The sequence below is a fragment of the Protomyctophum parallelum genome (genome assembly GCF_964188405.1).
Source record: "Protomyctophum parallelum genome assembly, chromosome: 17".
Taxonomy (NCBI): domain Eukaryota; kingdom Metazoa; phylum Chordata; class Actinopteri; order Myctophiformes; family Myctophidae; genus Protomyctophum; species Protomyctophum parallelum.
Genome location: NC_139719.1, coordinates 35,204,247 through 35,231,657, shown reverse-complemented (window position 1 = coordinate 35,231,657; position 27,411 = coordinate 35,204,247). Strand labels below are relative to the sequence as shown.

Genomic DNA, 27,411 nt, shown 5'->3' with positions numbered 1-27,411 from the left:
GCATGCGTATAGTGAGAGAGCGAGAGAGAGAGAGAGGGGGTCCAGTCCCAGACGGCACGACACATGCACGTTATGACAACTTATGAGTATAATTTTATCACCATAGATTTGGGCTAGTTTGATAAAGGTCCCCCCTGCTGCGTTTCCAATTGCTGCGGATGACAGTGTGAAGGCAAACCGCAGCAAATTAAATATGCAAGAACCTCAATTTCCCCTCCCATACGTATCGAGTCTAGCGAAGTATTAGGTGAGAATGTGACCTTAGATTCAGTGTTTGTTATTTTCTCCATAGTAAATTCAACTTTACAGAACTTGAATTATTGGGTCAGTGTTGTAATCATTGTAATGTTAAGAAGTCATGGACTTAGAATAATTAATCACATCACTCGCCATGAAGTTCACTCTGAAATAAATTAACTAAATCCAGCGGCTTCTTTACCATAGTATGCTTTGCAAAATGGTTGAATCAATGACCAGGTTTACGGTGTCTACACTTTAGTAAAATAATGAAGAATTTAGCTAACAAAGGTGGTTGTAGGTTGTTGAAAGCACTGTCTGGTGGATATGCTGTATTTTATGGCAAAAAGTGGATTTTACACAAATCATGTCTGTCATTAAAATCCAACAATCCATTGACATTTGTAGTCCTGATAATTTGCTGCAGAAGGCAGATAAACATGTAATAAATGGGTTCAATTTGGCTTTCGAAAGACACTGGTCATTATTAGTCTCACAGTGAACCTGAATCATCTCGGTTGGTCCTGTCAATGCACCTGGCTTTGTGTGGCATCTCGTTGTGAGTGCTCCCTGGAGAAAGTCCTCTTAGCTGTATACCGCATCATAATACTTTACTGTCTCTGCCAGACCAGTCACACCCGAAGGCTGGAGATTGTTTTTGCTCCAGTACGTACGTCCGTGAACAGCTAATCTCTGGCAACGTTGGACCGATTTGTCGGGAAACTTTGCACACACACATTCCCAGTAGGTCAAGGAATACCTTTTTTAATACTGGGCTCATCTCATGATGGTGCTATAATAACAGGCTGTTTAACGTTTTGGACTATAACTCTTGACCTGTAGCTGTACAATCAAAAAACATTTCCCCTGGACTCCTTGGACCATAAAGGAACTCCCATATAGGCCCTGCAGCCAGGCCATTTGTGCTAGACTACATTTTCAACCATTTAGCGTTTTCTTCAAAACACACTACTGCCACTACTAAAAGAATACAGATTAAAACTCACACAAATCTGTACTTATATCTGGGGTCACATGATCAAGATGTATCTATCAATATTGTCCAATTCCATATGCATAGAATATTCTATAGGCTAATATTCTATAGGCTAACTGATGCATTTGTGGGTATACTGCGCTCAGAGGTGCGCGCTTTTCTTGTTGACAAGTCAACGCAGTTGATGGGAATTTGTCTCAGTACAGCTCTTAATTAAAACGGACAGACACACAAAAGTAAATAAAATATGTAATATGAGAGCAGCAAAAACACTTATACATGCAAATATACATGCATAATAAAGGCTTCGAGTGCTTTGTGCTGCTACGTTTGTTTACAAGTGCTTGTTCCTTTGTGCTGCTACCTACAGTACCTGAAGTCCTTGTTGGCTAATGCTTGCTCTACTGCTGAACGTGCTTGTGCATCAGAGTTCAAGTGTCGACCACGCATGCGCACACCACTCGTGCTCATGACGGATACATGATACGGAAAACTTTGACTGGAAAAGACTCGCTCACCGTATAGAAAAAGAAGTAAAACTCCTTAGACTGAGACTTAGAAAAAAATATTTTATTTTATTTTATCATGCTGTGCTCATGGTGCTCTGTGCTCATGGTGCAATTAAAAAGCAAACGTTTCGGTCCTCAGACCTTCGTCAGTGCGATACATGATACGGACATTCCTGGTTGTAGGAGTGGTTGCACCACTCAAAAATCTGGTGAGCTGGAATGGAATTAACTGCCAATTGCCAATTTTGTCCAAACCTAAAACCCTGCTTTTTCTGTGGATTGATATAAAAATCTATTTCCCAGAAACTGACCTCCTGTGGATTAAAGTGTACCACTTGTCTTTTAATACGCACCAATTAGGTTAAACTCCCGTCCACCTTATTATTATTTTACGCCTTTTTCTCTTGTTGCCATGGCGAAGCGCTGGAGGTAAAAAAAAAAAGGAGAAAAAAAAACTGCTCATGGTTGTCTTGGAGACGACCATTTCCCTTGTAAAGTAATGAGAAAGCTGTGGGGAGCACATGGTTATTTTTAGGCCCCACGCCAGCGTGCAACGTGCATGTGTGGATTAGGGCTCGATGGTTGTAGTTGTTTGCTTGTTTGTTTCTGTGTGAGTGCATGTGATGTGTGGGTGTGCGCGCGCATGTGAGCGAGCATGTTCACAGGTTGTGCTACAGTATCGTTGTGGGAACTGCTCAAGGCATATTATACAGCATTTGGCACACAAATACCACTACAACACGCTAGTAAAGCATGGCTTCAGGCCAACATGCTGCAATAGTAGCTGAATTGGTTTTTGTTCATAGCGCTTAGTCACATAATGCCCTCTCTCCTGTATTTCCAGTCTCACTCCACTGTACTATTTAATAGAGCAGGAATTATTCTCTTGCCATGAAACCAAACAAACAAGCAAAACCAAGTGTATGACTGGACCACAGTGGAAATTCTGTAAATTCAGTCAGATTACTCACAAATGGATTGAACAGATATTTATTAAGTGTGCACATAATATTTTATCTTGGTGTTCGGCTCTGCTATATTTTATTCCTGCTCGGCGACATCATTAAACGTTAAGACTAAGAGCAGGAAGATAGATGTACTATAACATACTTAAATACCCCGCCCAATTGGTCAGCTGATTACCATGTCAGCGAATGACATGTGGGTCTTGCATAACACTGTATACACCCACATAGTAATGCAGCGTATTAACCCCTTGAGTATATCTGACTGAACTACAGTAACGCCACAAGCTATGTATCATTAATTGTTTTTAGCTTTCTTGTGTTATCCTCAACATTTTTGGTTTACAAGAGGTATTGAAGCCAGGTCAAAGTGCAATTCAGTAACTAATCACTCAGTGACCGACTTAGCCAAAAACACTATAGTCTAATGACAAGTCACATAAAATGACACAGATGCTTATATGGCGTTCAGAAAGGTTTAGTAGGTGAAATGGCCAAATTTGTGGCTTTCATAAGGCAATTACACACATGCACGCAGCCACGCATGACGCACGCACACATGCGTGCACAGCCGCACACACACACAGTCACACGCACACACACAGCCTTCCACTTTTTTAATTGGATGACAGTGTTGAGATGATCACAGGCCAGTGAGCATGATGTTATTGCAGCAGCTGTGCTATATAGCTGTCTTCAGCACCTGAGCAGGAACTGAGAACAAACTGTGTAGATAAAATGTATTCATTGCTGTCCAGCCGTGCCGCCCGCCCCAAAATCTGTTACTTTTGGTGAATGTCTGATACCAAGGAGTATAAATGCATGTGTGTGTGTGTGTGTGTGTGTGTGTTTGTGTGTGTGCGCGCACACACAAGAGGACTGCGGCATTTTCACAAGGGATTTCTTATTATAAGCCACTGTGCGGCAACTCATTTTATAGTTTTTAATCCAATTTGTTACTTTGGACTTGGAAACCATCCATTCAGTACATTGCTTGTCACAATAAGAAGTGGCCTGGTTATCAAACCACTATGCGGGCAAATTCACGTAAATTTGATAGTGGGGGTTATAGTCTATTGATTCTGTGCTCATTTATAGTTTTCTACCATTCTGTTTCAGACAGTATTAGTCTGATTAGTGCTACCCTACCAAAATAATAAATTGTCTGCTCCTGGATTGGGAGTGCTTGATCACTTGGCAGGTGGCCATACCTCCTTGCATGGGTAAAGACGCGTGTTTCGCAGTTGTGAACGGGTGTCGCGCACCGAAAATAGCCAACCTACAGACGGACACAATGCGTGCTGCTATGCATTGTGTAGGCTTTTTTTCCTTTCTTTTTTTGGTGTGCAACCGAGTATAAATCAGACTTAACAGGATGAGAGAATGTTGACACTGAGATTACCGTGTCATTATTAATGTTTGGCTGAATAGCCTGCAGCAGTCAATGTTCCGTGATAGGCTGTGAATGGGAATGACTTGAAACCACGTCTCCTGCGCAGCTGCGCCCCTTGGGTTTTGTCTTGTATGTTGTTCTCTCTTTTTGAGCGGTGCCTAACCACTCCATTACGCAGCTGTGTCTGTCTGTCTGTCTGTCTGTCTGTCTGTCGAGCCCTGGGCCGTTCCTGGGGCTCTGGATGTTCCGGGGTCATGTCATTTCTCGACCGTTTTGGACGTGGGGCGGACCCTGGTTGCGTTCTGGATGTTCAGGGGAGCCCCGCACAGTACAATACAGTACAGAGCACACTCAGCACAGTAGAGTACAGTAACTATAACGATACATTTATTATAGTTGCACCACTTGGTTCACACAGGTGTGATTGTTTTTGGTCTCATTTTGCCTTTATCTCGCTCTGCCCTGTTGTACTATCTATCTATCTATCTATCTATCTATCTATCTATCTATCTATCTATCTATCTATCTATCTATCTATCTATCTATCTATCTATCTATCTACATTTCTCTTTTTCATACACAAACACACATGAGTCAGTACAGCTCAAGTGTGGCCAATAGGGCCCACTGCAATCGGCTTTGACTTTTTAACAACCACGTGCTCTCTGCACACTTAACAAGCTCTGTCATTGCAAACACTGGAGTCCATGGATAAGCTGGGGGACTGGTATGTGGTATTAAGCACCTGATCAGCACAGATCCAAGTTGCAGCAGTTACAGCTGTTAAATGAGGAGCATAAATAAGCTCTTCATGCGGACATACCAAACATACTTAGGTTTTGGAATGTTTGATGCCTGGAATGAATGTTTTTTTTCCACACTTCTCTATCCCTCAGAAAAATCTTTCTTTCTTCGTCCATTAGTCTTTTTGTCTTCTTTCTATCATTGTATCTTCCTTTTGATCTCCTTCCTCTCGCATCACTTGTCGTTCCTACACTGCCGGAGCGTTCTACTCTGTGACTTTTCCCCAATCGTTTCCCCCTCTCGACCTGTTCTCCATTCTCTCCCCGTCATTGTCTTTCTCTTCCCAGCTACGGGGAAGAGAAAGACAAGTAGTGCGCCTCGTATTACTGTATTTGTGGCGTCCAAATGTCCATCCATAGTATAGTAGAATTTTAGAAAGACATTGTGAGTTCCTCACAAGAGATGGACTTCAATTAGAAACAAATTCAGGTTGTGATTAGGATTAGGCTCTTAGAAGTTAGCTTTGAGTGTGGATTCATAGTTAGTTATGCGCGGTGGACACAGGGTCGCATACCGTACAATAGCCAATCTACAAGCTCACATTGCGTCGCCCTGTGAAATGCGCTGTGAACTTGTACATCTGCCATTTTGGGGTTATTTTCAGCTGTGTGCGCGTGTGCGCCACGACAGGACCTCGTATCAAAAGCTACTGGGTTGCCCAAGTTTGCCAGTGTGAGGGTCTTTTCGTGCTGTCTGATGTCAAAGGACCAATTACAGTCAACAAAAGACCCTCTCTGAGCTAACGTCAGGCAGCCAGCCTGCACGCCCACACACTCCAGCTCTCCAGCAGTAGCTAAAGAGTCCTCATCATGGAAGTGTAGAGCCGACAGCATGTGGGTGTTAATACCAGAGCAACAGGCTGTCCTTTTAATAGCTGTTAACCGAATTTGACGCTGGTGGTAATGCTTGAGCTTTCTTACACTACACAAGTGATTCCCACCCTGTGGGCCTCAAGGGTAGTGCAAGTGGGCCCCAAGAGAATTTGGTAAAACACTAAGATCATTTAGGTTGAGAACCACTGCTCAAATTCCTGTGTCTATTTTGCCTGATTGGTTGCTTGGTGCTTGGTTGGTTCAACTTGGTTGTGAGCCATGTTGCACAACTACGTATAAATGATCCTTTAGTCACTTTCTTCGGTAGGACAGCCCGGGGAGGTTGCATTCATAAATCCGGTCAAATAATTTAGTATTGTAGTCTGTGCCCTTCACCCTATCTTAGTTTCTTGTTTCTTTCTCTTTCATTCCAGCTGTCCTGATTCCTGACAGGATTCACAGAGGACTTTGGGACAAGCCGATCTCCAAAATGCCAGTGGCATCAGCCAGCTCTGATTCTGGTAAGTAAGTGGCTTGGTCTCAGGTGGAGTGAGTGAGTGTGTGCGTGCAAGCGTGTGTGCTTGCGGTAACGCAGTCGGTAGCCCGCTGGGGATACACCAGGTGAAAAATGGGTTCGAAAATCGTGGGATAAAAAACATATAGGAAAAAAGGAATACTTGGTGGTGGACCGTTCCAATATCGCCAGGATTTGACCAAAGGTGAGCATGTTTTTGGGGCGTGCGTTCTTGCACAGACAGCAGTCTGTGTAGGTTTGTTAGCGGCCAATCTTGCCGCTATTCTAGTCACTATACAATTTAGATGTCGCCAGATGTATCGGTAGTCTGCAATCTGTAATCGTGCGTGTGCATTAGAGAGAGAGAGAGAGAGAGAGAGAGGACAAGGCTGAATGGTTCTTGGGTGTATTTGATCACACAGAGTAGGGTAACTCATCTCGTGTGCCCTAATGTGACTTAATGAGCTGGCTAATGGAGCACTAACGCTCAAGACCTACATCAGTCATGCATGGAAGGACTCACTCTGTTGTGTTGTATCCTTCACCATGCCCCAATGTCACGCACATGGACACTCATACCGTTGTGGCAATTACACACACACACACACACACACACACACACACACACACACACACACACACACACTCTCTTGCAGAGCTCCCCGTGGAGGCATTGAGTGAGTATGGAATGGATCAATTTTCACAGAGACGGGTGGGGCTGGTGGGTTGCAGGCTTTCGGATGTTGGGTGAGTTAAGGACAACTTCAGTGTCTCTTGAAGGTCAAAGTCAGTCTGATAATTCAGATTTTTTTGTTGTTTACCAAGTTTGGCTTTTATTTCTGGCTGAACATTGGTGAAATGTTTTAGCAGTCAACAGGCAGAGAGAATGGAAGATAACGTTGCCAGGATGACAAGTTGTACAGTTTCGTTTCTTTTTTTCTAATGGGCTGTCAGTTGGTCTCAATTTGTACTATAGCCAAAGGCTACGTTCAGAAGATTGGCAACACTGAATACATTATTTCTCTTCAACAAATGTCTCTTCTACAAGGTTAGGCGATAGTGCTGTTGAGTGAAGTTAGGTTTTCTTTGCAGAGGAACCCAAGAACCATTCATTATATCTGTAATGTATTGTGAGTGTGTGTGTGTGTGTGTGTGTGTGTGTGTGTGTGTGTGATACCATGGGAATTGGGTGGGGGATTTCTGTGATCCAGGGGTGTGTGGTTTTAATGACAAGACTTTCGTATAGCCTAATATAGCACCGTCTTCAACTCACAGATAGATATGTGCGCCAATATTTCATATTTCAATATTACTGTTAGGCCATGTCACAGGGGATCTGTGATCTACTGTGCATCCCCTTGCTACTTTGATTTGAACTGGCCAGAGGGTTATGAGACCCTCAGTGACCAAGTATAATCCTTCTACCCTAATTGAAAAGGGGTGCAAAGGACCATGCCCGTTTTTCTGTCCGTCTTCTTCTACCAAACCACTCTTTTTGCATAAATCTCTCCTTGCACAAATACTAATGCATGCCAAAGGAAATTCAACGCACTACTTTACATGCTTACAATTTGCATATTTAACATTGCATTTGTATGATATACTATGTTATTGTGCAACATTGCCAGTACATCAAGTGCTGTGATGCAAATGAATAATGACCCCTTAACGTCATTATTAATTGGGCCCCGCCCTCTTCGCCCAGACTCTGCCCATCTCTCTCTCTCTCTCTCTCTCTCTCTCTCTCTCTCTCTCTCTCTCTCTTATATATATATATACACACACACTTTATTTATGTCCACACAAAGGAGATGCATACAACACACGCAACCTCTCTGTGTTCTCCATTCATTCAGATAGTGGCAGGCTTTCTGCCAGGCGTCCTACTCGCGTCAAGAGCAGGTAGAGGGAAAGAGTAAAAGGGGGTAGAGGAAGAGACTAGGGGAGAGACAGGAAGAGAGAGAGAGATAGAGGAGGATCTCTCTGGCTGCCATAGATACTGGGTGTGTTACTGTGAGTGTGTGTGCGTGCGTAAGAGGACAGAAGTCACTCACAGTCTTCACCGGCAGGGCGTGGGAATGAGGGAGGCTCAGTGGGATGTGGAGTGTGTGTGGGTGGGTGTGGGGAGCTGTGCAAGCTGCGTGCTGGGCATATTGGGATTACGCCAGGGAACAGAGATGGTGAAGGACCTTTGAGAGGGGGCAAGGTTTCGGGTTTAGGAGGATATCTTTGGTTGTAAGAATTAGGTCTTTGCTCTAATTAAAGGCATTGTGAAGCCTCTTTAGTGGACGAACTAAAGTGGGTGGATGATGACACTGGATTAATGTTAAACAGCTAAGAACAATTCTAGGATAACAGGAGTGTCACAGGGGGCCTTATAAGACTTTTGACGATTGTTTTGCTTACTGTTAGGACATGCGTTATCCTGGAAATGAAGCTTATTCTACGGTTGTTGTGCTTTGTTTGTGACTTGTATGTGGCTATAAGAGCGTGCGCTGAACATCTGGCATGCAAATGTAAATGATGGTGGATAGGGGATGAAAGCACTAACTGAAGTGATGGACACTGTTTGCTGATGCAAAACCGTGCAGATTCACAGCTGCACCTGCTCCTGATGAGCTCCTTTCGGGTCTGATGAAGATGAGCGTTGACAGACAACGGCTCAGCACAGCTCGGGACGACGTGCAGGAATGTTGCCGTGTGGCGCCCGGCCACAATTCCAGGAGTACAGAGCAACACACACAGTAGTATAACGAGGTGCACATGGCACCACACCAGTTGATGCCAATGTCTACTACTCTGTATAAAAACATGTTGTCATTTTGTCTGACTGACCATACAGACAATACACAATGCTGCTGTGCTCTTTGCACACCATTGCTCACTATAGATTGGAGATACAGTATGGGGAAAAGCACTTACGTGAAATCATGCACAAGGCCGTTTTATGCACTACCTTACAAGGGGATATTAAATCTTTATGACCCAAATATATCAGTGGGGCTGCTGTGCTGTCTGTGTCTAGCCATGTATGACAATGTATCTTACAAGTAACCACATTGGTAATGCACTGACAGTATTTGCTCACACAGCACAGTAAGAGGATAGAGCTATACGACTGTTTAATAATGGATGAAGGTCATTAATATTTCATGATATCCTGCATACTACAATATCGCAGTATACAGTTTACTGAGAGTGTGTCCGTTCCTATCTATTTACCTTATGTATTCCCGTGGTATTTGTTTCAATCGTTTTTCACGGGAGCTACAAGCAACCTTCTGCACATTTGTAATATAAAACCAACATATACATTTTTCCAAAAGTAAATACTATATTCAATTTCATGTGTGTGCGTGCGCGCGTGTGTGTGTGCGTGTGCACAGTGGGAAGGCCATTACCTTGTTAACGGAACTGACAAGATAGCCACTGCCAGGGCAGTTATAATGAATCACATGTCTGTGCATTCACATTCCAATCTATCATTTGGGGCTGAATATTCTCAGTGTGTATTTGAGAGGGACAGAATGTGCCCAGGTGTAAATGTCTGTGACTGTGCAAATTGTGTGTGCAGAGAGATGGATTCTTTCCCCCCAACCGCATTGTGCATTTATGTTTAGCAGTTACTATACTTGTATATGGTCATTCATTCTCCTGATCAGAGACACATCGTTCAAACAAGCATCTAGTCTTGGTCTTCCCCCCCCTCCCTGAGTGTTAATTTGACTGCCATTTATTTTTCAGTCTCTTTGGTGATAGTTCTGAAATCGGGTTGCATCACACACATAATGAGGAGAAACTTCACAGATCATCTTCCCTCTAATCTCAGGCCTACCCACACTACATGATTGTTAAATAACGATGCATCACAAACTACCCAACATCTCATTAAGATAATATGCATGCAACTCCATAATCATGAGCAGGCAGATGTAAACAAGTGTATGTCTGTGTGGTAATTATATGTCTTGGAAGTTGGAAGACATGGTAATGCAGAATGCAGCTCTGTAGCTGAACTGGGGATGCCTGAAGAAGGCCGAAACGTTGCTATGACTCTTATTTAAAATAAAACTCTTGAACCAGCAAGTGGAGGTTTGCGGGTCTCTCCTCCTCCTACATACGTTTGCTGCTCTGCTAGGACCTATACGCACCTGCTGAAAATTAAACCGGGTGTGCGGAAGTTATCTCTCTAATAATGGGTATTATAAAATACCCGGTAACCTGAGACCTCTTGTGGCTTATTGCTTTAATCTATTACAGGGCCACACTGAACCATCCATATTAAAAATATTTTTACAAAAGAGACGTGTCACGTGTACAATGCATAAAACAAAACACATTTGACAAACAAGTACATAACAAACGGGAAACGCCAACAAGCAACATCCCAAATATCAGAGATCGGTACTTTAAATTCCATCTATGGGGCATAATATTTAAAACCGCTTTTGTCAAGTTAACATTTTACCTGTGGTGTATCTTTAAAAGCTAAATAGCCCTATGACCCTAGTACCATTCAGTACAATGGTATGACAACAGTCACGGAGCAAATATTATGGAGGTGTTTCTTAGGCAAAGATGAAATGACAGATAATTTGAAATTATCCAGGCAGATCGCTAAGTTTAGACGGTTTGAGAAGTTTAAGATTAAATCTGTAAATGCCTCATTACCAGATATTCTTCTGATTTGCGTGATAGGCAGATCAGGATTTATGTCTAATATAGTCTCTCTCTCTGTCTCACACACACACACACACACACACACACACACACACACACACACACACACACACTGTCCTGACTTGCCCCTACACATGGTAATATTCAGTGTGCAGGCATGCTCTAATGGTCTTCAAACATGGATGATGGATCAGTAGAGTGGAGTGAATCGGTTAGAATTAGGCTGTCAACGGTAATGGCTTGGTTTCACAAGTAAAGGACTAATCATTCTGGTTCTGGCTGAGGGTACTCAATAATGCCATGACAAGCGCAGATATTTCAGCCACATCATGTTGTGTCGATTACCGTTTGCTCATTCATTAAACCCACCGCAATTAGAACGGAGGCACGACGGAAAGATAATACATATTTCAAAGTTGAGTCGACAGACTGCTTCTCTTTAATTTTGCGTAACCCATACTGCCAGGTGCCAGAGGGCGAAGTCTGTGTATGTTACTTGTCCACTCATAAAATGTCACTAAATATCACCAGCTTGCTAATGAGATAATCCAACAACCCCCCACATCTTGGGGTCTGCTTGGAACAACCATCACCATGGCGATGGTGGATGGGGATGGGGTCGCTTAAACGCCAGCTTCTGCAGCCCACTACCTTGGTGATTGGTTGCCCAAGAGAGCATGGGGGGTTGGGTATGCTTATCATAACATTGTGTGCACAAGTGTTTTACCCTGGACATCTCTATTCAAGGTATGGTTCCACTGTTTTACGATGCAAAGTTATTCAGCACATTACAGTGCAAAGTTACTATGTATAGCAAATGATAGGCGTTTCATCATCCTCTGTAATAGGCTCACATGAAATGGGGCATATTATATCATCATGATTAATTAAGTTTATGTGGAAATGTAGTGGACTTAACTTTGTACAAAACAAGGCCTTTAAAAACTGTCATGGCTTGAAGACATTGCTGTGTTATATTTGGTTCCATTGACTAGTACATAATCCATCATTGTCAAAACATGTTAGAGACAAAATGTATGTCTTCTTTAATGCAGTGTACAATGTTTTACTGTTTAACCATTATACATTTTATTTTGAATATTTGAGGGGGACTAGCTCCTCCAACGTCTGGCTTTAGGAAATTACGTCATGTGGCAGCCAAGACTATGGACTTTTAAATTTTGAAAAAACAAAAACAGCACCACTCGTGACTTTTTTTTTTTTTTTTTAACAATGATGTATTGATAGGTAAAACAAAAATACAACAAATCACTGCCAGTATTCTTTAACTTTTGCTTTACCTCCATCCATTTTGAATGAGCCTTCTGAAGTTGATGAATTGAAGTGGACAGCCAATCTCTGTGACAGCCAAACACAGCCAAACACAACTTGCCATCTTGAAATCTTAACAGCACTTCAGTAAGTCTGCTATTTTATATCCTGATTGCTTTTTGTGCCTGGCCCATGCCCCGCCATCCCCACCCAGAAACGTGCCTGAACAGCCGAGTATTATCATCTTACTTGAAATGTGATGTGATGTCTTCTTACCCCTCCACCCCCCCCTATCCTTCTTCTGACTCTTTTTCTTTCTTTTTTTCTATGATGCAAGAAAGATGTATTTGGCGCTGCACTGTGGTGACATGGACTAGGACTACGCTTGCATGCAGGCCCTTTGTCTAAGACAAATTTCTTCCTCGGGAGACTAATAAAGTATATCTCTATCTGCAGCTGCTGCCGAGCAACTGTAATCTTTGGAATTGGTCACTTGTTCCAATTTCAATTGTAGACAATCCAATCGAAATTCTTGTTCGCTATGTCTGTTCTGGTACTGTAGATATCTAGGCCAGGCTAATGAGAAGAACTTAATATCTGCAATCGGGCAAGCAAAGCGGTACAATTTTGACAGCCTGGCCTATTGGAAAGCCTGGCTGAGAATAAGAAATTTCATTCAAAATGAACGTATACAGAATAGGATAGTATTTTAATCCAGAGGGAAATGCTTAGCAGCACACGGGAGTGAGGATGAAACGAAGATAAAGGTGTAGACTGTAGAGAAGAAGCACAGAGAAGTAACAAAAAGGTTAACACAATAATATAAAGATACTACAAAGACACGATAATATAAAGACATTTTAAAAACAGTATAAAGATACTGTAACTTAACATCTGACCTGGCCTGGTTTGTATAGTGAAAGGACCACCAATACTGTAGTAGGTGGACATGGAGGGGACTCGGGGGAGCATAATAATCAACAAAAATGAGAAATTGACCTGAACACCTAGGGACTGCCTCTACTATGCCAATCATGACTAGGTCGCTAATAAAAACGGGCCTGTTGTAGTTCAGGTTTCACCTGACAAAAACAACAGATGCATTTCTACATGTGTGTGCTTAGAGCTAATCTGACAGCCTCGTTTTTAGCTTGTTTTGCAATTTTTGCATATCTTTCTTTGCAGTAAATGGCTGGGCAGTACTCCAGCGTATTTACAAAGTATTACTTGGAACATTTCCTAGACAGCAGCAATGTTCCTTTTCATTTTAGTTACTATATTTTCAGTACAGTATGTTTAGTCAACTTTAGTCTAGAAGATTCTAATACAATGCCCAGCAGCTTAGCTTCTTACTTGTTCCATATGGCTTTCCAGCAAGTGATAGGCTCTGCAGTTGAGGATCATTATCCAAATAGATCCAAACACCATTGCAACCTCTGAATCATCAAAAGATGAGTCCAAGTGTGTGACTGATGGCCACTATATGTGAATGTTTTGGGATTCAACAAAATCACACAGTTCATGCACCTTGTTCTTCAGTCTACACACATCCGCTTTTTTGCAGATGAATAGAATGTGACAGTGAGTTCAACATCAGCACACCTTAAAAAAAGTCATGTCCCCAGGAGCGGTGGCTTTGGGATGCCATTAGCCTCGGTACCTCAGCTTTTATTTTTGTTCGCTACGGCTCAAAAAATGAAAGCCAGGGAGAACGTGAGACATTTCCTGGTCTAAGAGTGGGAGTGAACTACAGTGCAGAGGGGCGTCGCTCTCAATATAGTGACGTCAGTTTCTTCCGCTGTTTTCTACCAGGGAGGGGGGTTCTGATCGGTGAACCAATATTTCTCTAGCGCTTGCTCCATGTGTGCCCGCCTCTCTAGACCAGAAAGCACGCTGGCTGGGCCAGGCAAAGGTGCCATTGCAGGGGAAAATTATCAAGGTTCCCCTGTACTGCTAAAAGACTGATTGCAAAATACCAGAAGACTGGAGATCAGCTGAATTATGGACTATGGTATGGAACATTCCTAGACACTACTGTATCTATTGTGGGGTCTCGCTAGCGACACTCCGCGATGGTAAGTGCGTTGCCAGGGCAACCAGACACGCTGTCAGACAGAAGACGCCTCGGACCGTTAGGCCCGCCCTCGGCCGTGTAGTAGGGAATGTATACGTACCAAATGTCCTCCTCCGCCAGATTGAGATGATGGAACGACCACACCCAAATCAGCAAGCGGCCACACCCGTCATATAAAAAGGAAGATTCAGTCTGCGTCTGACAGCGGCTGGTTCACACACTGCTCACGGAGGCACGCACAGCAAACCGTCGGGGGGTAAGAAGACACACACACACTTCCACCAAACACCCCTTCATGTGTATAACCCTGCATGTCTTAACTGTCACTCTCCTCTCACCACAGGCTTTTAGGAACGGTCCAGGAAATGTCCGAGGGACAGAGACTATCGGACTGTATGAATACAATATAGGAACAGGAGTTCCAGTTTCCACGTATCGCGCTGCGGGAGGAAGGCAGCCCCGCCACAGTGACGAAGACGCGGAAGCTACAAATGATAAGGTCGGAAAGAAACCTATAATTCTGGGACATTGCATTGAGTCCTGTCTGGCAAACGGGCGCTCATATATACGCCGGATCGGCTTAACGGCTTGTGCTCTCTCGGAGCTGAACCCCCCGCTATGGGAGAAGACCCGCTACAGTTAAAGATAAAGACCGATGACGTTACGAAGCAAGGCATCGCCGTCACCTCTTATCGTTGTTAAAACCAAAGCCCTCCTCCAGTGAGGAGGGAGCTATCAGAGACTGTATAAACCTGAGTTGAAATCTAATCTTCTGTTCTCATCCTTCTCCAGGCTGTGGAAGACGCCTGTGAAAATAATCTTGTATGGAATATAATTTGTCTGGAACCTATGTGGGGTTTCTCCTGCCTGCTGTATGATTTGCTGCTAAACAAATAAAAAGCCGTTTGAAACTGCTGCAATCCCCTGTTCCGCCTGCTCATTGATCACAGACCTTCCACACTATGAAGGGAGCTGCCTAGTCTAGCCTCTTGGAACTCTGTAATGTAGAACAACAGTTGTGGAGAGTCACCCATAAATCCCTTACTACAGTACCTGCAGTCAACCACTACTACCCTACAGATCTATTAAAAAAAAAGATATTTATAACCTGTATTTTAGTTTTTTTTTAATATTTTTTACCTTTTGTCCTTTTGTGCCTGTACTGTTTTAGTTTTTTTTTGTCTGCTAAAGAAATGGTACAAGTAAAAAACAAGATTGCTGTTCCCCAGAAAAGCAATTTCACCGCTCTCCCGTTCCTCCCTCAAGTGTGGGAGAAGTTATTTCCTTTCCATTCAGACTGAATGAGTTTAATCTTCACTTATGTAGATTTTGGTCTCTGTGACATTTTTGGCTCTGCTGCTGGTTTCCCAGTGCAGTGCACTCGCTTGACTTCAAGGTCCCGCTACAACGGTAGATCTCCTCTTCAATCGTGCAATTTTGTTTTCGCAACTAATTGTTGTAGATTTTGTGGAAAATAAGTCTATAGAATGTTGTCACTCTGTTGCTTCCGCATCAACCAGAGCCGGCGATAGGTCCCGCCTACCTTTATTAAAGGAGCAGCTTAATATATATATATGGTGGTGAGACCAGCTATGTTGTATGGTCGCACTGAGGAAAAGACAGGAAGCAGAGCTGGAGGTAGCAGAGACTGAAATGTTGAGGTTCTCTCTGGGAGTAACAAGGATGGTTAGGATCAGGAACGAGTACATCAGAGGGACAGCGCATGTCAGATGTTTTGGAGATAAAGCCAGAGAGGCCAGACTGAGATGGTTTGGACATGTACAGAGGAGGGATAGTGAGTATATCGGTAGAAGGATGTTGAGGTTGGAACTGCCAGGCAGGAGGCCTAGAGGAAGACCAAAGAGAAGATTTATGGATGTAGTGAAAGAGGACATGAAGTTAGTTGGTGTGAGAGAAGAGGAGGCCGGGGTGAGATGGAGGCAGATGATTCACTGTGGCGACCCCTGAAGGGAAAAGCCAAAAGGAAAAAAAGGAGAAGAGATTAACAGTGGTTCACATACACATTATCAACAGAACTCAGTAAAAAACGGCTACTGTGGAATTCTCCTTTAACATAACTATGTATTTATGTATGTTAAAGTTAATAAATACAGTTACGTAGTATAGGGCATCCCTATTTTTAGTATGTCATTATAGGTGAAAATGCTCAATTCTTCCGAAAATAACAAAAGGTATTGAATCACAAAATGATGTGAGCTTGTACAGTAAAATTGAACTTGAAGGGATGAGGAAGGAAAGCACTGGAGCAACTCGGACATTTTAACCCATTCTGACCTGAGATCAGATTCATACGATTCATACGCCGGACACACACTGGTCTGATGAACCCATTCTGACCTGAGATCAGATTCTAAAAATGTCAGTCGATTTTTTCAAAAATAGCAGACCTACAAGCTCGTATCGCGCCACTCAGTGGCGCGATATGAGCTTGTAGATCTGCTATTTTTCAATAGCTAAAGCACGACATGATGCCAACACCAAAATGGGTGCCCGGTCAGAATGGGTTAAGCCCTTATTTTATTCACAGGGTGCAAGTACAAATTCATGTTTCGATGTGTCACATCTTCGACCTGACATCATGACAACATGATGACCTGACCTGACAAAGATGTGCTCGATCTGCTAGTTAATGCACTAAATGCAGGTTAATGGTTGATTAATAGCATTCATTTATTAAAAGAAATGTACAGTATATAAAAATAAATGTAGAGATACAAAGCTTCTGCCTGACGGCAACTATATAAATTGTACATGCGTGCATTGCCTCAATGGGAGAATGAATGAAATATATTCAGTTGAATAGCATCCACAAGGGCTTTGAGATAGAAAGAGTCGAAGAGGGCATATAATTAAACGCATACTGTGAAATGTTTAATCTGCTCCTGTGCAAACCACCAAGGACTGCTCCATTCCAAGATAATTCTCCGCCATTGTCTTGGACACTCATTTCCCCTCACCTAAGGGACTGGCAGTAATTATACAGAGTCTTGCTGGAGAGCATAGAATATAATCAAAATTTGACTGCAGTCTCCTGAGCGTTTCATCATGTGTTTATTAACACACCAGACTTTACTGTGTGAAAACTGTGAGTCGGTCATTGTGCAGGGTTTAACCCATTCTGACCTGAGATCAGATTCATGCGAGGTTTCCACTGGACACACACTGGTCTGATTAAAGACGCCTGCCTTTAAGGACATACAAGGATGAGAATAATATGAACCAGCTCTTGTCAAAAGAGATGAGAACATGGCTAGAGGTTGGAAAGACAGCTTTACAAAAATGATTAGTGAAGAAAATGTATCGCAGAGAAAGGCTAGCAGCCTTTTAATATCCAAAGGTCTCTGTAGGTCTTGGCTCATATTCTTATATTGATGACAGCCAACCATTTTGTTTCTCTTCTGTGACCCTGAAACTCTCCAATAACAGCAAATCAACTCCCTCTCATCTCTCCTGAGTCCTTTCCTTCTTTGTAATTCCATCCTCTCATTAGGGCTGGGAATATTGAACATTGTCTTTGTGATTATTCTATTGATAACCTTTTACTTTTACTTTTACTTGAATAAATTGAGATCGAGATTATTTTTGTATCATCAACAAACAACCCTGTTCTGATCAACAAATCAATGTGTGTAAATCCAGCACAGCGATAGTTCATTGAGACATTGTTGTTTATATCAGAGCTGTGACTTGGTGCACAGGTAATCTGATATATCACATGAGCAGAGCTTGGCAAGCTTCCGCTCATGCTTCCGCTATGCTTCGCAAGGATTCTCGGGAAAGCTTGCCTCCATGTTGCCTTCAAGAGAGACACACGCCCGAGAGCCAAAGGAGGCGTCTACCTTTGCAATACATGGTTAATGGTCAATCTGAGTTTAAGATTCTTAATGAAATCGCTTGGTCTTTTTTATACTTTGTCATTAATTAGCAAATCTACAACCTCACACTGTGCATAAAGCATTTTTTATTTTAGTATAATCAATGATTTTCCTTTTTTTTTAATCAATGAAACCATTTAGTTTGATTTCAGGTCCTTACACCCCAGGAGCATGAGGAATAAACGATGCCTTCTGAACATTTCACATTGTGGTTGGGGTGCTGTATTATGGTGCACCCGAACCTAAGTGTTTCTGTTGGATTGTGGGGTTGGATCAACTATACAAATGATTCCCGAGCACGGCACAGCTTGCGGCTCACCACTCCAAGAGATGGGTCAAATGCGGAGAACAAATTTCGCATATTATACAGCAATGTGTGAGACAAATGGTAGATTTTTTATCTTGAATCATCAAATTATTAATTTGTTAATGCCTCATTCATACAAGTTGATGCTTTTATTTGCATTGTTTTAAAGTTTCTTTATCGGCATGTAATACAGTATTTGCGTTCTGTGTGGTGCAGCATGTACTCATAACACAAATGGCAGTAACTACGAAACAAGCGCTCCCAGTGTGTAAGGACCGTAACTGTTGCAATTCTCCCATGTACCAGTGTACCAGCATCATATCTTCCCTCCCCATCCTCTCTATTGCTCTTCCTAACCACACCTCCAACAGGACAGCCTCCACTAAGTGCTACCTAAGAGCTCTGTGTTTGTTCCCTGTTGTGCTCTCCAGCCACGAACCATTGTTCTGCTCTCCAGCAACAAACGATAACAACTGAGCTGAGATTGTTTGGTTGTGCCCTTGACATTGAGTCTAATTGACGCTCTCTTTGGAGGTGGTCTCAGACCTGGACAAGACTGCAAAGGCGGAATGGTTGTCCTTATTCTCAAGGTTTCCTTGTAATTACATACAGTGTACTGTCTGGAGGTGAAGAGAGTGTACAGATAGGTAATGTTCCGACTGAGGACAGGTCAACCAAAGGAAGGCAATGAAACTGGCCTGCATTTTATTTATATCTGACTGACATCTTGCTGACACCCATCATGTGATTCCGTAAATCAGTTCACAAAAATGTAAATCAAATTTAATAAGCACCACCTTTGTCTGTGAAGGGATTTTGTAGGCATTTAACAATTCCCATTCCGTTCACATCTACGGTGTTAGTTTGGCTGCTGCCCCTGTCCCTGCCACACTGGATTTGTCTCCGAAAATAAGACCTACTCGTGCATAAAAATATATTTGTTCTCTAGTTTCCTAGTAGAGTAGTCTGTGTACAGTATGTACCAGGGCTTCTTCATTTGTGTACACCAGAGACCACTGTTTCTAGTTTTACAATCTGCAACAAAAAAACTTGCAATTTCTTTTTCCTGCTGAATGTTGCAAATGTGAGAGGAAATCTAATGCATGCACACGCAGCTTTTTCTGCATCATTTCTGGTTCAGCAAAGGGAAAGAAAATGTCCATTTGCCCAGAATATGAGATGATATTGCTAATTTTGAATACATATATATTTTGTTCCAATTTGCAATTTGATTTATAGTTCCAGAGATTCTGCACAAACCCAGAGTTCTGTAGAACACCTTATTTTCTGAAAAAAATGAAGCCCCTCGTGATTTGAAAGTGGCTGTAAGTCTTTTGGACAGGTTTCTTTTGGTAGAGTTTAGGTACAGTATAGAGTCCTATGTCCTAAACACAGCAAAAGAGTGTTCATTTAACAGGAAGTGAACCACTAAAACCCCAGCATCCGTATTCTGGAGAAAACGTAAATAAAATAGCAGATCTGCAAGCAGACTAGTTTCACACAATAGTTACTTTAGAGCCCAGAGGGTTTCTTAATATAATTTTTATCCCACGATTTTGCAACCCATTTTTTTTTCACCCAGTGTCAATTATCTAATGTAATCTTGGGCGCTACACTTCCTCTGCCAACCATGGGGGGGGCAGCGGACTGACCTCATCCTATGCATCAGGAGTCCAAGCTGCTTCTTTTCACCTGACAGGGCGGAGTTTTCCTAGCTGGACATAGTGTGTGGAAGGAACACGTTATTCTGACCAGTTCCTTCCCCACCATCAGGCCATCTGGCCAGGGGGAGGCAGTTTAGTGACCAGGATTACTGCATGTTTTTTGTGAGGGTATCTACCCTAGGGGATACGGGGAGAACATGCAAACTCCACACAGAAAGGTCCTTTTGCCAACCCCTCGGGTATGGGCAAAACATTGGTTTTAAGTGGTTAAATTAACACTCAGGACTTTGCGGTGTACCAGACTATTGTTCCACATGTTGCACACCTGAACCCTTCATTGAGCTCTTTACAGTACAATCGGTGCTAAATGGAGAAACCTCTGACAGTGTCAAGTTGCTGCGTGGAACATAGCGAATTGAAATGCAATGAGGTGAATAATGCCATTGCGCCTGAGTTCCCACACTCCAGAGGCCCAGTCTCAGAGCATGAAACCAGCAGACTAGAATACATGCTGCCTTCCAGGTGAAATGAGGCAAAAGATAGTTGTAAATAATCCAGTCCAACAAAAATGTGGCTTTGGTCCTCGCTATGCAACTTTATTTTGAAGTACGTGGAAGTGGGGAGAGACTCCGAGAGAGGAGTAGTTTTGACAGCAGCGTATAGGGAGTGTAAAGGATTTACACTCAACACTTCAAAAAGAAAGAAAAAACTGAGATGGGGAGCAATAAATAGATTATGAGGTGAGATCCAGGTGTCTTTCTCTGAACATAAGATGTGGCTGGCAGATCTCCTCTGGCCTTCTATTGGACAGAGTTATAATGAAAGAAGTTAATCCTATCTTTTTGTTCTAGGAGGATAGGGAGTTTTTAATAATGTCAGTAAATAATACTGCAACATCCCCACAATGGGTATATTATTCATTATCCCTATGACACCTTTCTCATAACCTATTTGTGACCACCAGGCAACGGCAAGGTGCTGGAAGCTTTAATATAAAGTCACCTTGATGTTTAGGAGACTTCTGCACTGCTTCTGCTGTCAGATGTTAAACCTGACTGGGGATTGATTTAGAGGGAAGTTGAGAAAGGCCAAGAGTTAGAAATGGAACAAAAAGGATAGTGGAACACTAAGCAAGTTTCTGACCTTCACACCGCCAGCACACACTTAGAAACGGCTTTGAGAAATCAGTTAGAACTCATCTGAACCCTGTTCTGAAGTGAGCATAGAATCACCCCCAGACACCCTGTTGGCACCCTTGGAAGAAACAATGAAAAAGTGATGTAAGAGAAGGAAAACCACAATAAAACAAACGGGAAGAAGAAAATAAAATAATATTTAAAGGGAACGAGAGAAAGAACAGGATCTAATGTGGTCAGTTGTCCGTGACATCGTATGAAATCATCGCAAGGTTTCAGACCGATCCAAGCCCCATTGAAAAATGTATGGAGATGGACACATAGACACTCCTATAGACAGCTACTCGCCTACTGAGCCATGTCGTAACAAGCGAGAGACAAAAGAAGCAAAACCGTGGAGAAAGTCAACCTGTAAGATGAGTTTGGTTGTTTGATGTGCTCCAACGAGATCAAATCTGACAAGTGACAACGTTTCCTTACTCATCTGATGGGAGAACAGTGGTACAACAGAAGGATAACAAGGCCTCATGGGAAGACACTCGTCTAATTATTTGTTTAGAGAAAAACCAACGGACATACAGACAGAGCAAGAAATGCAGAACGACAAGAGACGCAATTGCTTTTTTAGAGTGAGACTGACAAGGACAGAAGGAGAGAGAGTGTGTGGGGGGAGAGCGATTAACAGCACATTTTTACACTGTAGAAGCCATATGTTCGAATGAAAAAGGTTTTGACACTGACAGGTTGTACACAATATTGATTAATGAATATACTATGGATTTCCATCTAAAATAATAGAATAATAATTATAATAATGCTGCAGTCTGATTGATCAGTCAATGCGTTACATTGTTTTCCAGTGAAAGATCTCCAAGTGTTGACATATACGCTCATTAATAACAAACTGACTCTTTCTTCCACTGGCTGCTTTTCCTTATGCTTTCCTTTCATCAGCAGAAAACCACCACCAGGACAGTATCTTTATTCTTCATGTTTGACAACCAGACCAGGGCTGGGATGTGTCTCCGTGTGCAGTGCAGATGATTTATGGCACCATTGTGCAGCCGTGAGATATTTTATTCTTGCAGATGTTTAAAGAGAAGTGATGGGATAACTGATAACTTGAGAGAGAGAGAGATTGAGTGTGTGTGTGTGTGTGTGTGTGTGTGTGTGTGTGTGTGTGTGTGTGTGTGTGTGTGTGTGTGTGTGTGTGTGTGTGTGTGTGTGTGTGTGTGTGTGTGTGTGTGTGTGTGTGTGTGTGTGTGTGTGTGTGATGTATTTATACTGTATATATGCAGATAATGCCACTTCTCAAGACTCCATACAAACCATCATCTATCTACCTTTCCTTATTAATAAAGCACTAGGCTAGCCGTAGTGACTATAGAGCTGAAGCTGAAACTAGAGCCAGACAGATTATTTTACTTTTGCGAAAACATCACGAAAGACGTGTCAAGAATTAGTTTTTACCACTTCAACCTGCTTTACCAATGCCATTAATTCATTATAGGCAAAAATTGTAATTAAGAAGAAAAAAGTACTGCTGAAGCAGACAACCCGCAACACTCCAGGTTAGAGATAAAATCTGGAAGATGCAAGGCTCGATGATACATGATAGAACGCTGAGGAAGGCTCACTAGGCCGAAACGCGTACGTTGTCTGCTCGTCAGAGGTAAATAAATCATGTGAAAAGGACATATATTGAGTGCTTTTCTTCTAACTTGGTTTTTAAATTGATTTGAGTTGACTTTGTAAGTTTTGAACAAAACATCGGTCACCACTCACCATATTGGTAGTCTCTAGGACTGTCCAAAATCAGGATCGGTATCGGACCCGAATTTCTGGGATTGGTCAGGCTGTAGCTGAAACAACCCGTGCTTTCTCTGGAGTTGGAACATTTTTACAGTTGTCCCCCTGAAACTCAAGAGAAGACTTTATATCTCCGTAGAGATGATTATTTTGGGGAACAGGCTACATTCTCTGACTGTTGAACCCACACTGTTGAAACACTGCTGAAATGTATGAAGTGTGTGTGTGTGTGGGTGTAAAAAAAAGCACTGTGCACAAGCCGGGGAGAGGGATATAGACTTGACATAAGACTCACAAATGCCACAAAGCAACACTTACATTTCTTTTCACACCATATATATATATATTTTTTTTAACGCACAATAACGGATTCCAAATTCACAGTTGAGTTAGTTTCAGGTGCAATTTATGTCAAAACGAACTTCATGTGGTCGGTTGTCTACTCTATGACATAACGTATGAAATAAGGTTTCAGACGGATCTTTTATCTCAATCTCGTAATTTTCTGCATAAATTGAAATACCCTATGGGGGATTAAAAAAAAAACATCTGGCTAGGGATTTAATAAATCGTGTCCTGGTTTTGACAAGGCTTTGTGCTAAAGGAACAGTCAGAGCCTTTAGTACACATACAGTACACAACATGAGAGGCTACTGCCACTGTGTCACGTCACATCACTGACAAGCCACTCTGCCCCACTTGCCTGCTTGTTGAAATGTTCATTTGACAAGGGTCACAGACAGTGATTCATCAAAGTGTTTGTTCATACCCACCCAGCTCCAGCTCTCCACTTCACAGACTGCACTTCTGGCTCCCAGAGTCCTCTCCTTCTTCATCCTATTTAGGCCCCTTGGTTTTAAGCCTGCACACTGTAACACTACTGTGTGCAACAGCTAATGAATTGAATTGATTAGAAAGTGTGTGTGTGTGTGTGTGTGTGTGTGTGTGTGTGTGTGTGTGTGTGTGTGTGTGTGTGTGTGTGTGTGTGTGAATTGTGCCTACATGCCCAAAATAGGGACGCCGGGGTTAAAGTTGTTTTAAAAAGTGGTTAAGCACATTTCTATGCTAACTATGAATAAAAAAGGTTATTAAGTGTCCGCATAAGCAGGCTCCAGTTCTGGCACAGTCCCCTATTGGAGCTGGAAGATGATTAACCACTTTCAAATTGGCCCAATCGTCTCCAAGTGTGCCATTATGCCCATATTGGGGCACAACACTTGCAGTGAAGTAGGTATTTGGCCGACCCCTGATGGCCCACCAATCATTCTTCTTAATGTAAATTAAAGGCCTGTTGTTGTATTATTAGACTTGGTGTCGATCAAATTTAATTACTGCGGAAGAGTGTTCTGCGTGCCTAAATGCCAACTCTTCTGTCAATCAACCAAGGCTGTGATTAGTTGCTTTTGTTAAGTGATGTCGGTGTGCTCGCTACATTAATGCGGCATTTAGAAGGCTGGCAGAGAGACGCTCTGAACAGAGTCCCTGACGTCATTTGTCTCTGCTGATAGATTTGTCATTGTGTTGTTGAGTGATGTTTCTGCCTTGGCGGTTTGACTGCACCTCCCAGAGATACTGTAGGTCTACTCAAATAGCTGAACCTGTGTGGCACATTACAGAAATGGCAAGGGCCAGGTGCTGGTTGATAAAATTGCATTAATGAAATAATGATACTTGATAGCTTTATTTCCGCATAATGCAGTGGTTTTAAACACTTTTCATATCAAGGCCCCCCTCATTATTCAGATTTAGCCTCTCCAAAACTATGTTTGTTGGTACCATATGATGTTGGTAGCATAGGAGAGATAACAGGAAAACTTTCCATCATTTAACTGAGGACCACCTGGAATCCGCTCAAGGACCACTGGTGGTCCCTGGACCACTGGTTGAAATCCACTGGTAAAGACAAATGCAATGTGCATTCTGGCTTGGCCTTGCATTTCTATTCTGGCAATGACACAATTTGTAATCCAAGTAGCTCAATTTGCTACATTTACTCTCTTTTGAATAATTCTGGTAATAAGTAATAGTCTGTAGAAAAAATAAATACAAATTAACTAAACGAAAATTGGCCATTTTAATGGCCGTTTTCAAGATGTTTTGGCCATTATCTCTTGACCGGAAGGTCCAATCTGTTCAGTTTAAAGCCTGTTGGATGTGTGACTTTTTTTTTAAATTTTCTGTTTATTCATTTTTTGTTTTTTTACAAATAGAAGAGTGACAAATACAAAAAGAAACTAAAACACACACAATAACAAAACACAAACTCCAAATCAAGACAACCAAAGAACATTCAAAGCACAACAAAACAATATACATAGATCATGGTCACAAACATCATCCAGACAAGACAGGTTGGGCTAACTTGAAAATTAGCAGCCCAGTAGTAGAACAAAAAATTAGGTAGTGCCATTCCACCAAGTTGTTTTGGTTTCTCTAAGATGTTCTTGCGCAGCCTCGCCATCTTTTTGTTCCAAATAAACCCCGAAATAATAGTATCCCATTTTTTGAAAAATGATTTGGTAATAAAGGTTGGTATACATTGAAAGAGATACAGAAATTTAGGAAGAATGTTCATTTTAACCGAATTAATACGGCCTGCAAGTGTTAACGGCAGAAGAGACCAGCGCTCAAGATCTTGTTTGGTACGAGTTAATTTTTCAAATTTATCTTTAACGATTACCCCAAGATAAGAAAAACCGTGGCGGGAGACTTTGAAAGTCAATGTTTCTAATGGGTAGTCACAGGCAGCATCATTTATCGGGAAGAGCTCGCTCTTATCAAAGTTTAATTTATAACATGAGATTTCACCAAAAGACTCGAGAATAGAGAGGGCATAAGGTAGAGAGGTGGCTGGATCAGAGATATATAAAAGCAGATCATCAGCATCATAGGAGGCCTTAAGTATGTTTCACCAGTTTCAATTGAAACGGGCCTCCACCCTCAGGGGGGCCTCAGCAAAATAATGATGTCATAGGTATGTGGGGGCCTCATATTTGGTCTTGAAACGGGCCTCCAGATTCCTAAGGCCGCCCCTGAGAACACACAAACACACCAAGCTGGCCATAGCGGGCGCTAGCTCCCCTCAAAGAGCCAGAATGCAAAATGCTTGTCATTCAGCCTCACTTTGAGTTGCTCAGTGGACTGTCTCTCACACAGCGATATGGATAAAAATATCACACCCACGTGACGTGAGCGGCACCGTTATCACCATATATCACATTCCGTGCTCAGCCAGTCAGCTTGAGCACATTCCACGCACGCACACGCACGCGCACGCACGCACACACACACACACACACACACACACACACACACACACACACACACACACACAGCCTCAAAATACAACACAGCTCAGTGTTAGGGAACGCTGTAGCAATTTACAATTTAGGCATTTAGCAGACGCTCTTAATCCAGAGTGACTTACATTAAGCAAGAACAAAAAAGCATGGGAATGCATCACATAAAGACATTCATCAAGAAACATGTGTAAGCTAAGAACGTAACAGTGGAATATCTATATAATGAAACTATTATAAACTATACATATATACTATACTATGCTATACGTGTGGAAGACCCATAGATCCATAGACCCCAAGGTAGCCGCAATGAAGTAATAAATATAGCAATAGAGTTCAAAGGTTGCACTAATTGGCGTCGTTAAGGCGTGCATGGCAACAGTTTGTGTCTCGTGTGATGTCACACCAGAAGATATAAGATGATGCACCGTGTAAAAAAATGACTGTAGACGTCGAGAGAGCAGACAGACAGACAGACAGACAGACAGATGTTGTCTTGGACCGTTTCCAAAGCAGGAGGACCAGAGCGAGTCTATCATGCTGCCGTAGCAGTGAGGAACAAACTGTATTTCTTTGGAGGCTACTGTGATGGAGGGACCTTCCACTACATGCAGGGACAGAGTAATGTCCATGTCTTCAACACAGTGTCTTTATGCTGGAAGAAGTTACCTCCAGTGGAACCTGGAAGAGGTGACGGTCACCTTGAGGTTCCATCCATGCGCTGGTGCCACACTAAGCCAGCTGTGTTGGTTGAAGATACAGTCTACATCTGGGGAGCGGAGCCTTACTGCAATGTGCTTTATGCTTTTGATGTTGACTCCCACAGATGGTTCCAACCCAGGGTTTCTGGGACTGTTCCAAAGGGGAGGTGGGGCAACTCAGCCTGTGTGTTGGAAAAGGTCATGTTTATCCATGGAGGATACACCAAGCTGACTGGATACACTAATGACATGTACAAGTTGGACACCAGCACAATGGTCTGGACTTTAATTAACACCAGAGGAACTCCACCTCCTGATTCACTCAGTCACTCTGCTACC

General features: G+C 42.5%; 1 protein-coding gene across 1 annotated transcript in view; it reads left to right on the top strand.

Moving 5' to 3' along the window:
* mpp2b (MAGUK p55 scaffold protein 2b) overlaps positions 1–27,411 on the top strand; it is a gene marked incomplete at its 3' end in the record, with an annotated part of 70,933 nt that overhangs the window by 9,205 nt on the left and 34,317 nt on the right. Inside the window, 1 exon segment of the mRNA XM_083788028.1 lies at positions 6,152–6,238. Within this exon segment, the coding sequence (XP_083644154.1) occupies positions 6,208–6,238 (31 nt within the window). The 5' untranslated portion in view covers positions 6,152–6,207.